The sequence below is a fragment of the Micropterus dolomieu genome, linkage group LG21, assembly GCF_021292245.1.
Source record: "Micropterus dolomieu isolate WLL.071019.BEF.003 ecotype Adirondacks linkage group LG21, ASM2129224v1, whole genome shotgun sequence".
In the NCBI taxonomy this organism is placed as follows: Eukaryota; Metazoa; Chordata; class Actinopteri; order Centrarchiformes; family Centrarchidae; genus Micropterus; species Micropterus dolomieu.
In genome coordinates, this window is record NC_060170.1 from 29,029,032 (window position 1) to 29,041,547 (window position 12,516).

Here is a 12,516-nt window from a genome sequence, read left to right on the forward strand (position 1 = left end):
TTGCTTTGGAGAGCAAAGGGTGGCACTGAGGCTCAGTATGAACTTGTTAGATGCTTTTTAGTTAATGGATCTTAAAAGCATCAATGGCTTCTCTAAGCTTAAGTACAGTATAGTGAGATGGAGGCCGGGGGAGAGGAGTACTGAATGGTTGCAGGGAGTGGATGGGACAATCAGGAGGAGGATCGAGAGGAGTATAAGGAGGACATGAAAAGCCCCATCCCTGAGGGCAAGTTTAGGAACAAGCCTTCAAGATAGCATAGTTAACTGCATAGCAGCCTGGCGTCTCCTGTTTCCTTGTGCATTATTCAAAAGGTCAGATCTGGCATTTGAACATAACCACACAGGTACAGTAGTAGCTGCATCTTAGTGGTTGAAAAACATAATGTGGACATTAACTTTAGAAGAAGGTAGAAGGTAGAAGGAAGATGTTTTTATCATTTTACAACACAGCGTTGTATAAGTTGTAGTTTCCTTTATGCTACTCACAAAAACAACAACTTTTTTTTACATGCTGGAGTGCTGAGGATGTATTTAGGAGTTTCACAACCTGGGGGAAGAATCTGCTCTGCAGTGGTGGTACGACAGCAGATACTGTATCTCTTGCCAGATGGCAGCAGGGTGAACACGCTGTAGCTGGGTGGGTACTGTCATTTTTGGTCTCTGCGCAGGCATCTCACTGATATCACTGATGCTTGGTAGATGGGTACCAATGACGGTCTGAGTCGTTTTTATCAGTCCTGGGCCATACACAGGTTTACAGTCAGGATGAGCTATAGTGCTCCTCTGTAAAAGTTAATAAGAACTTGGCACGGGAATTTAGTCTCCTTGTGTTTCCTTTAAGAAATAAAGCCGATTCTGAGTTTTCTTTACCAGCATGGAGATGTGAGATGACCATGTCAGGTGCTCCATGATGCTGATTTCCAGGAAACAACTACATTAAAAACATCTGATTGTTTCGTAATGTGACTGCTAATGACCTCATATCCTGCAGTGCATTAGACAACATTGTTCAACCCTTAGTCCCTCGCCACATTCATCATCCCCCCTAGCTTTTTTACCTCTTGTATAAATAGGTTGACATTTTTTAAATTTGTCCTAAAACAATGGTAACAATTTATTCCAAAGTTCACCTAAAGGCTGATATGAGTCCTCAGCAGTGTCAGGTAGCCAAATCAAACAGGTCACAGACTTTTTGTACAAGTGTGTTTCCTTGTCACAGTGGAAAAATAGTAACACAAAAACAGAATTTCATACTAAAAAGGCTACAACTTGTGTTATCCACTTAATTTTCTTCAGAGTGAGGACTGTTGGTGGGCAACTATCAGTCAGCATTTTGATTGACAAGTCCATTGTCTGATTTTGTTTTCTTAGTAGCCTCCTGATTATCATCTAACACTGTGACTTTGACGGTCGTCAAGGAGCGCGATCTTTGAACAGCCTAAACAAAGGCACACCTGTTACTGTGTGTGTGTGTGTGTGTGTGTGTATCCTGGCTTTTTGACACAGTATCTTCACGAGAGTAGCAGCTGCTTACACTGAGTAACTCATGGATGGAGAGGAGACAGAGTCTGAAGTGAGAAGAGGAGGACTAACTGAAGCAAAAGAGGATATAAACAACTAAAAGAAAGTGAACGCAGCATAATGCCTCCAAAGAGGAAAAATGATACGGCCATTAAGGTTGAAGATGGTGAGATTTTTAAAATGCGCTATTATGCTGAAAAGAACTGTCTTTCTTTGTTTAATCAATTTACAACTTTTTGATTATATTGACCTGGATAAATATATTTATATTTGTGTAGAGTTGTTTACCCTTACTTTGTGTATGTGTTTTTTTTTTAACATGTTCACAGTTGGGGTGGAGGTAGATGCTGTGTTAGACAGTGGAAGTGAAGGTGAGTCACCAGGAATAATTTTTGCTTTTCATCAGAGAAATAGTCCAATTGAGAAGGATATGGCTATGTCTTGAAGATTTGCCACAATATGATGGTATGCTAAACAAATTACTATAAATTACTGCTTGTTTTTCCCTCCTCTGTTATTTTTTTTAACATTATTTAAAACCTTCTACCAAATCTCCTCTTTCATAGAGGCTTACCAGAATAATTTCAGGGGAATCTTGTGCACTTTATTATTGTTTTTTGTACTTGTGAGTGATATCATTGTTCAATACACTTGATGGATGAATGTTTCGGTATCTATCTATCTATCTATCTATCTATCTATCTATCTATCTATCTATCTATCTATATATGCTTGTCTTAGATGAGGCCAGGAGGAGAACTAAAAACAGAAGAGCCAAACCACAACGTAAAGCTAAACGGGTTAGCGATGATGAGGAGGATGAAGAGGATGAGGATGAGGCACCAAGGAAAAGAGGTAGAAAGAAGAAGGCCAAGCCCCGGGACAGCGATGAAGACGGTGAGGAAGAAATCCGGAGTGTCAAAAGCAAAAGTTCAAAAGCCTCCAGGAAGAAAGCTGCTAAGGAGGAAAGCGATGAAGAGAGCGAAGACGACAGAGGGAAAAAGAAAAAACAAGAGTCCAAAAAGGAGAAAGAGGAGCAGAATAAGGGGAAGAAGGGAAATGTTAAAGAAAAAGAAGGGAAGGATAAAGGTGGCGAGAAGGACAAGAAAAACAAGAATAGGAAGATGAGCAGGTGCAGTATTCTCTGAGAGTTGTCTCTCACCTACCTGCATGCTCCACACACCCATATGGCCTTGCAGACGAATAGCAGACTTTGGTGATAGGAAGCTATGTGGCATATATTCAGGGAGATAAAAACATTAATATTATTACTACGCAGAAATACACATTTGTTTCCCTAAATATACGGCATTTAGAGTTTACGATTTACATTTTAATGTATCACTTCAGCAGTCAGATACTGTTCTGGGAAAGGTTCATGAGGCATACTGTAAAACATGTGTAGCATTCAGTCAATAATTTATTGGACCACGTGTTTTTTGTGTGTGTGTATGACGATCCTTTCCAAGTGACAGAAAAGCTGCTGTTGGTGTTATCTCATTAGTTCATCCATTATTTACTGCTCCCTTAAAACAAAGCCAACCGGACAAAGCATCCTGAGACACCACATCTTACTGGCAGTGCTTGGTAGTTGGCTGCATTTTAAAAAGAAGCTGACTATCCAGTGTCAGGAAAGAAGGTTTTAACTTTTTGCAGTGGAATAATTGATATCCACACCATGACTCTTTAACCTGCTCATTAAAAATAATTTAATATAATAACTTTTTTTTATAGAACTTTTCAAAAACTATTTGAGAAAGGGCTGCATATAGGGTAAAAAAAAACATTTAAGAAGCGCCCTCATTTACAGAGGCAGGGCTTTTTACCTTGGCTCCCCGTAAGTTTTAGAACTGGATTTAAAGCCACCATGTTTGATTACAAAATGTACCACTTTTGTACCTCCTTCTGGTAGTATTAAAAATTGTTGCAGAGGACAATGCATATTTCAGATGTAAATGAAAGGGACAATAAGAGACACACTGTACAGCAAAATACAAGAAGCTGAAGATTAAGCTTCCTGTTTACTGCTTGTCGGATGTTTGAACAGTTTCAGAAACCCTCTCTGTGTATTTTTGTAACTTTCTTTCTTACACAACAATTTATGCCACTTTTCATATGCACAAGTGCAACACTACGAATGTTTTTCAGAAGAGCCTGCCTTATTTAAACGATCATAGCTCAGTATGCTCTTACAAACATGATATTAGATGACAACTAATGCAAATCTAAATATTGATTTCATACTGTAGTCAGAAAAGATGGAGCCCCAAAAAGGATTTTAAATAGCAAGAAACATAAGACCAACATAAGAAAACTAACTTTCTTACACATATAATGTGGGTACTACATTTTTAGGCATTGAGATTCACTAAATTGCTGCTCTCCCTGTATTTTTTAATTTGTTTTCAATTTTCTAATGTCATTTGCCATGCCACGTGAAAGCTCTTTCCCTTTATCAGCTCTGATCATTCGTCCTCTGATGACGATGAAGAGTCGCTGTCGGAGGGAGAGATCGAAGCCCTGAAGGAACAGGTAGAGGAAAAGAAGAAACTGATCGCTACGTTAAGGAACAAACCCTGGCGCATGAAGAGGAAACTTGTACTGCACAAGTAAAAACACAACTAAACAGTGGCCAACTTTGACTCACATCCTTTGTTGCTTGCTTGTTGTTACTGTCATTTCTGGTTGCTGCTGCTGCATTTTGGTGTTTACGCTTGTTTTTTTGTTTGTTTTTTTGTTCACTGACTATTTCTTATGAGCCCTTTCGTTAATGCCCACCATCACTCATGTCCTGTACATGTGATGTTGATCATCCATTATTAAAACTCATTCATTCGCTACTTTAGCTGTTTGGTACTTCTCTTCTTAAGTGCTGTGAGCTATGGAAAGTCAAAAATACTTTGGACCTAGGAGCCTATGTTTTGTCAAATTGTTGATCAGTCTCTCTCAATGTGGGGTCCGGGGACCCCCAGGGGTCCTTGAGTTCTAGGGGGCCCCCAGCAAAAAGTGACCCTAAGTAACACAATGACAGAATGTTTGACTACTTGGTCACAGGTTTCATTCATTTTTTGTAATTAAAGCTCTAAAAGCAAAAATTCTATCGCAACTGGGGTCCGTGGTCTAATTTGTGTCAGTTTAGGGGTCCTTGATGTGAAAGAACCGCTGTTGTAGATCAAAGCTATCATGCTTTCAGGAAATGGGAACTGGCAGAGCTAAGGTTTGATATAAAACCTTTTTGTTGAAGTGTGACAGGGTTTCCTGAATTATCACATTGTCTCAGATAAACGTAATTCTGCACAGATATAAAAGCACACACAAACACAAAAATCACAGCCGTTGGAACCCCCTGAAACTGATTGGATCCGGGCAGATATTTGTTCACCCACGTTCGCAATTTATTCAGCTGTGATAATTCTTTTCTCTGTGAGATGGGCTGTAGATACATATTTGTCTAAAGCTCAGGAAAACACGCAGTATCACACTCAAGGATGGCTGTGATTCAGCCTGTCAGACATCTTCCTCTCTGTCTAAAGGCTGTAAACACTACAGGCAGCCTTGCCAGGGACAAGGCTGCAAATTGTGTAGGTTAGTGCGTGTGTACTTGGTGTGTATGTTTCTCTTTGTACAGTGTAAGCAAGGAAACCCGATAGGTGAGCTGCCTTAACTTTTTCATGAGCTTGACACTTTTTAATGCATGTTTTTGTGGCTGACAGACCTGCTTGCCAAGTCTTCCACCTGATGCTCTTAGCATAATGCACCATCAATCAGTTAGCTCATCCCAGACCTGTCGTTTTTACATCCTGTTGCCACTAACTTATTCATTCATTGGTTAGGTAGATCTTGGTTTTCAGTTGGGTGTTGCTCACTTTGTTTCACTGATGGATGTTTGTGCTTTCTCCGATTGGTCAAACAGGGAGGCCCAGGAGTTTGTTGAAAAATTTGAAGGAGCTCTAGGGAAAGGAAAAGGCAGGAGGCTTTATGTATTCAAAGTCATGATGACCAAGGTAATCTGCTCTTTTTGCAACACTTAACGCAGCCTTTATAATGAGGATGATATTGTGGAAATAACCAATTTCAACCTTCTCTTAAATTTCAGAAACTACTGAAGTTTAAACGTGACTTTGAGAACTTTAAAACAGCCTGTATACCATGGGAGATGAAGATAAAGGAAGTAGAAAGTTGGTACCACTATTGCATTATATGGCTATAAACTTACTGTTTCCAATAAGCTCTCACTACATTTCTAAGTCAAGTTTGTTTTCCTAATCATAGGTCACTTTGGATCATCTGTAGCATCCTACTTTATTTTTCTGAGGTGGATGTATGGGCTCAATCTGGTCCTGTTTGGGCTCATGTTTGGCTTGGTGGTGGTTCCAGAGGTACAGCCTTTCTCATGATACATGTTAGCTGGTGGTACCTGATGTAGCAGACATTGTACAGCTCTCTCCTTTCTTTCTCACCTCCATCCCTCTCCTCTGTGTTTAGATTCTTATGGGTCTTCCCTATGGGTCCATACCCAGGAAAACTGTGCCTCGAGATGAACAGGCCACAGCCATGGACTACTCTGTGCTCCTTGACTTTGGAGTGAGGATCCACACTTTGTTTGTCAATTTATTTATCATATTGGGCTAAACTTATGTGAATAGGATTGGTAGATGATATTTACAATGGGTGGCTAAAACGAATATTTACAAAAAAGACATGGTGTTCCATAGATAAGCTGTATTTTGAATGCTAATATTTTTATTTTTAGCCATGTTAGTGGCGTGGCTCCAAGGAAGGCAATGTCCGTTGGTCGGTTGGTAAACCACTTTGGTCCAGAATGAAATGTCTCAACAACTATTAGATAGACATTTTCTGCAGACATTCAGGGTTCCCAGAGGATGAATCCTAATGACTTTGGTGATCTTCTATTTATCTAGCACCATCATCAGGTCAGAATGTAATGTGTCTGTATGCATGAATACATCTTTGTATATCTCATCAAACAGGGATACTGCAAGTACTCCTTTCTGTTCTACGGGTACTACAACAATGTGAGAAAGATCGGGGTGCTGCAGTTCAGACTACCTCTGTCATATCTGCTGGTGTGTGTTGGCATCTATGGATACAGCCTGATGGTTGTCATAAGAACGTAAGGCAAGACGCACAAATGTGGGCAGGCAATCAGATATACTTTATGCAGACTGAGATGTTTGGGTGTTCTGTTCTTTCTGGTGTTTTTCACATCTCAGGATGGCTCGTAACGCAAATGAAGGAGGGGATGGGGCAGAGGAAGGAGATTTCACCTTCAGCTGGAAGATGTTCACCAGCTGGGACTACCTGATAGGAAACCCAGAGACTGCAGACAATAAGTACGCCTCCATTACCACCAGCTTCAAGGTTAGCAGGTGTGCGTGTATTTGTGTTTAACATTGTAACATCAACAGTAGGCCTGAGGCATGAAAACTGGGTTTGTGAAATCAAATGAAATTAATTTTCCCTCTAGATTTACCCATTACATTGAAAAATCCATCAGGCATGAATCCGAGATTCCAAATTTACTCCAAAAGCAGTCTTAAAAGACCATAATACGATGTAGCCACAAGTATTTTGAGTTTATTTTAAGAGTTTGCAGTGTTAACAGGGATTTTAAATTTATAAATGTGAAAACTGAACGTGCAAATGGCAATTAAAATGTTTTTTCCAAATTTGCTCCATTAAACTGACTTAAATTGCTCTTCGGTAGGAATCCATTGTGGATGAACAGGAGAACCAGAAAGATGAGAACATACACCTCAGACGGTTCCTCAGAGTTCTGGCAAACGTTCTGATCACATGCTGCCTTGGAGGCAGCGGATACCTCATCTACTTTGTGGTGAAACGGTCTCAGGACCTTGCTAAGACGAATCCGGACAATCTCTCATGGTTTGACAAGAATGAGGCAGGTTGACATTAAACATTTGGCTTTTTTTTGTACATTTAATCAATGCTTTTATGGATTATCAGTTTATACACAGAACACAGCTATGTAAATCTGTAAGAGCTGAGGCTTGAAAATGAGAGTTAAAAATGAGATTAGTAAGCCCCCTCTCTCGTCTGATGTATCAGGTGGAGTTTGTGATGTCTCTGCTGGGGCTGGTGTGTCCTCCTCTGTTTGAAGCCATCGCAGAATTGGAAGATTATCACCCTCGGATTGCCCTCAAGTGGCAGCTGGGACGTATCTTTGCCCTCTTCCTGGGAAACCTTTACACCTTCCTCTTTGCCTTGTTTGATGAGGTTACTGCACAGGTATGACAGATATTTTATGACATAGATTTTAGTTTTTATACTATCTCCTGTATTTCCATGGTAAGGACATTCACTGAGAGTTGCAAGACCTTTGCTGCATTTGCTATGGCTTCTCGTATGGTATAGAAATAATTCTCCTTGATATAAAAGTACATCTCTATTATGCTTTTAAAATACTGTATTAACCTTCAGTTAAACTAAATATTGTGTGACAGCATCTACACTTTCAGCTTTCAGAAGGTCTGAGGACATTGTCTAAATGTACATAACTTTTAAAGTGAAAGTTCGTCATATTGGGAAATAAGCTTATTTGCTTGCAGGTGGAGTATTAGATGAGAAGATCAATACCACTCTCATATATGTCTGATAAATATAAGGCTATAGTCAGTAGCTGTTTCCTTCTGTTTCAACATTATAGCCAGCAGCTGGTTAGCTAAGCTTCTAAAGCAAAATCAGGAGGAGTTAAATAAATAACATGTATTATTTTTGCTGTTTTACGAATTGTTGTGTGCCTGACTATTTCTTGCTGATTGTTAGGTTTTTTTAACCTTTGGACAGAGCCAGGCTGGCTGTTTCTCTGTGTTTCCAGTCTTTGGGCTAAGTTAAGCATATTTAAAGGACAGATATGGTATCGATCTTCTCATCCAATTCTGAAACCAGAAAGTGAATAGCATTTCCCTACGTAGAACAATTCCTTAAAATCCAGGCTACAAACTACTGGATATTTCCCTGTGTGTTAACTGGTTTACATAACTAAAGTTTGACTTGCTTGTATGCTTTGATGTATTTTAATTTTTTTAGTTGGACACCGAGAAGGTAATCAAGAATGAAACTGAATGGGCTTTGAATCAGTACTATGCCAACTACAGCTCCCACTACAACACGACGAACGTGCCTCCTCTGGAAATACACCCAGCCGACGTCATCAGAGGACCCTGCTGGGAGACGGGAGTTGGAATAGTCAGTTGTGGCATTATACTGTTTACTGTTGTCCAGTGGTGGATGATAAATTGTTGGTGCAGATACAGATGCATTCAGTGGTAGCTACAGTAATCACAGCTAGAGTGGTGTAACTCTGTTTGCATCATTCCTCTGCTTTACCCTGCTTACTCAACTTAATCAACTAGAAGTAACCAAATTTCTGATTTCATTGGTTTGGTTTGTATTTTTTCTTATTTCTTCTGATTCTTCCCTTGTTGGCTTCTTTCGCTGTGTAGGAATTTGTGAAGCTGACCGTGTCGGACACGCAGGTGACCTATTTGACCATCCTGGTTGGTGACTTTATGCGAGCTTTTGTTGTCCGCTTCCTAAACTACTGCTGGTGTTGGGACCTGGAAGCTGGATTTGTGAGTGCTGTGTGTCAGTGGGTCACAGTGTTTGTGTGTGTGTGCATAATGTTTTTTTTGTGAAATTAAGTAATTGATTATATTTTGTTTTTCCATATCAAGGAAAACATTATACAAATATAAAGCATGACATTTGTGCCTCTTGTGTAATGAGTGATGTCAGCATAGTACGCAGTAGCTACTATGTCATTCAGCTTATATTGAACACTGTGTGAGTACAGCACAGTTCGTATTGGATCCGAGTCAACTTGACACCATACAATGACATATGGTAAGACAGCCGATCCCTTAACTTCTTAACTTCAGTGAAACAGGAGTCTGCAAAGAGAACTTAATTACAGAGAAAGAGAGGGAGATAGATAGATATAGAGATATATATATAGAGAGGGAGAAACAGAGAGAGAGAGAGAGAGAGGAGCAAGTGCAAAGTGTATTGACTTGTTTTGTATTAATTCGGGTGAGCATCCTAATCATGTTGTTGTGTTGTTTCCAGCCTTCTTATGCAGAATTTGAAATCAGTGAAAACGTGCTGGGGCTTATCTTCAATCAAGGAATGATATGGTGAATTACTCCACATACTCCTGCATGGTTGATTTTATTCTCTGTCTCCTTCTGTGTCATGTAGGGCTCCATGACGGGACTAATGCTGCAAAGAAACAGCTCATTTCTTTGTTGTCAGTCTCCAATGTCCCTATAATTATCAAAATAGTGAGTGTGGGATGCCTGCCTTTTCAAATTAGATATTTGTTTGGTGCAGAATTGTTGCAAAAGTAACCCAGTAGTTACATTGTGTGACTAATTAGAAATACTATTAAATTTAATTAGATTGATTCAAAGCTGGCTGTTGGTACAGTATTTTTGAAATGATGTCGCATGTAATTAAATAATGATGCTGCTTGCTGTTTTCCTCAGGATGGGAGCCTTTTATGCTCCAGGTCTGGTGGGTGTGAACGTTTTGCGTCTCCTGGTCTCGATGTACTTCCAGTGCTGGGCAGTGATGTGCTGCAACGTTCCTCATGAGCGAGTTTTCAAGGCCTCACGGTCTAACAACTTCTACATGGGCCTGTTGCTGCTTGTGCTGTTCCTCAGCTTGCTGCCTGTTGTTTACACCATCATGACCATGTCCCCGTCGTTTGACTGTGGGCCATTCAGGTTAGTAATAATAATAATAAAGATGATGGATTACATTTATATAGCCCTTCATTATTGGACACCCAAAGCACTTCAGAGTGAACAGGGGGAGACTTCTCTCCAACACCACCAGTAAGAGATTGTTTACTATTTGGTGGTTAAATATAAATTAATTGGACAAAGTTAGATTGTTGTGACAGTTAATGATGAGTTCTTTGGCAGGTTAAAACTATTTTAGTCATATAATAAACTCAATGGATCTTAAGAAAACCAGATAGAGGCAATATATCTAAACGCAATAGTTGTTTTTAGAGTTGTTTTTAGCACAGCTTTATGGCTGTCAGTCGGTCGTAGTTAACAACTATTGGACGGATTGTCGTGAAACTTTGTACAGACATTCATGGTACCGCTTACCGTAAATGGCAGGATCTTAGTCTTGTTAACAACACATTTGCACAGATGCAGACATCTCCAGTAAGCCATCAGTTTATCTGTTTTGGACTTGTTCACTAAAACTTCAACAGGACAAACATTTCATGAATTACTAGGCTACTGGGTCATTGTAAGGTGTCAAATTCATTTTACTCACAGGCAGTTCAATTTTATTCCAATACATTTTTAAGAGACCACTTACAATAGTAAACTGTAATTTTAGGAATAGCTTTAAAAAGTTACTGTAGAGCTAATTTTCAACATTTATGCTTAAACTAATATTAAAACTTACATTTTCAATTTGGTGATCACTTTTTATCCAAAGATTAGGGACAACAAACAGTTTACTGTATTTAGTCCATGTTTTTCCCCTAGTGGCCAGGAGAAGATATACGATGTGGTCATGGAGACTATAGACCAGGATCTACCAGCCTTCATAGGGAATATTTTTTCATATGCCACCAACCCTGGAGTCATCATGCCTGCTGTCCTCCTCATGGTGTAAGTATCTATATATAGTATTTAAATGTCAGTTAAAATACAGTGTATTATCTGCTAAAAGTTCGCAAATTCAGAGGTGAAATGCCATACTATGTACTGGAGAGGAAGGGAAACGTAAACAGGTGTTGAAATAACCTTATTTCTACTTTCACAATGTCCCTGAAAAATTTGACTACACAAGAAAATCTGGACAGTTTTGTGGTTGTTTAGACAATTTCACATGTGTGTATTTTTTTAACTGCATATTTATAATAATGTTAATAAAGCCATCTGTGAAGCAGTGTGCAATTAAAAAAGTAAAGTCATACAACTTGGAGGGCCTGACCTTAGTGTCTACTGCCTTGTGTCCAAAATCTGGATGTGGTTTATGCTCTTGTACTGGTTGGCTTTCACCTAGTAGACTTATACTTTATAACAGGTTGGCCATCTACTACCTGAATGCAGTGTCAAAAGGATACCAAGAAGCAAACAATGGCCTTAAAAAGAAGATGCAAATGGTCAGTATGAGCGTTTTCTTGTGATGTGTAAGTTTTCTTCCCCTTGTTTCCCTCTTATTGTCAAAATCTTCTTTGTTCAAGATCCAATCATGCAAATGACTGTCTGGTTTTTTGGTGGAAACTTTAGGCTCGAGACGAGGAGAAGAACCGCAGGAACAACAAGGACAGCACTAATCAAGTGATGAAAGACTTGGAGGACCTGCTGCCAAACAAGTCTCTAATACCACCTCCCTCCGAGGAAGAGCCCCCGCCCGGTACACGCACACACGCACACACACGCACAAACACACACACACACACACACACACACACACACACACACACACACATTCCTTTATTGTACATGCTATCAGCCAATTTGCACCCAGCTGAGTTTACCCCTGTTTTTGCTCTCCATCTGCATTCTCAGATGTCGTAATTGAGAAGTCTCCCAAAACGAGGCCAGGTGCAGCAGCAAAAGGGGTTAATCTGCAAAAAGATGTGTCCCTGGCTGCCCCAAACCCCAGAGCGCCAGTCACCCATGCCCCAGGGCCACGAAGAGTGCCTCCTGGAAATGCCAGGGGGCCTCACCCTGGGCCTGGAAGAGGAAGAGGTCGGGGTGGGCCTCCAAGACAATAAAGAGTCATGATTCAAGGACTGAATTACCTACAATTCACCACAAACAACCAGTGACCATTGCAGTCATAGTCATACTGTATATGGAGGGTGCCACTATAATAATACATTTGTTTTAATTCTTTAGATGTAATTGATTGACTTATTCTGCCCTTTTAGGAAAATAAGAATAATTAGAATAAAAAAAACGATAATTTTAAATG

The 12,516-nt window shown here is 39.8% G+C and overlaps 1 protein-coding gene across 1 annotated transcript; it reads left to right on the forward strand.

Moving 5' to 3' along the window:
• The first annotated feature begins 1,641 nt into the window (after positions 1 to 1,641).
• Positions 1,642 to 12,443, forward strand: tmc2b (transmembrane channel-like 2b). Its single transcript, XM_046035712.1, has 20 exons — positions 1,642 to 1,687; positions 1,851 to 1,892; positions 2,263 to 2,653; positions 3,981 to 4,130; positions 5,435 to 5,525; positions 5,618 to 5,699; positions 5,794 to 5,900; positions 6,007 to 6,105; positions 6,513 to 6,655; positions 6,756 to 6,903; positions 7,250 to 7,444; positions 7,612 to 7,791; positions 8,593 to 8,751; positions 9,009 to 9,137; positions 9,631 to 9,698; positions 10,050 to 10,289; positions 11,076 to 11,201; positions 11,620 to 11,698; positions 11,826 to 11,952; positions 12,108 to 12,443. Exons 1-20 carry the CDS (start codon positions 1,642 to 1,644, stop codon positions 12,314 to 12,316), a joined length of 2,811 nt encoding a protein of 936 aa, XP_045891668.1. The 3' UTR covers positions 12,317 to 12,443.
• Positions 12,444 to 12,516: the final 73 nt, after the last annotated feature.

Bases quoted from the DNA above. Each gene is read 5' to 3' on its own strand.
- tmc2b (XM_046035712.1), top strand. From the start codon at position 1,642: ATGCCTCCAAAGAGGAAAAATGATACGGCCATTAAGGTTGAAGATG. The intron at 1,688-1,850 runs GTGAGATTTTTA...ACATGTTCACAG, and splicing joins GGCCATTAAGGTTGAAGATG to TTGGGGTGGAGGTAGATGCT. The intron at 11,699-11,825 runs GTCAGTATGAGC...TGGAAACTTTAG, and splicing joins TTAAAAAGAAGATGCAAATG to GCTCGAGACGAGGAGAAGAA.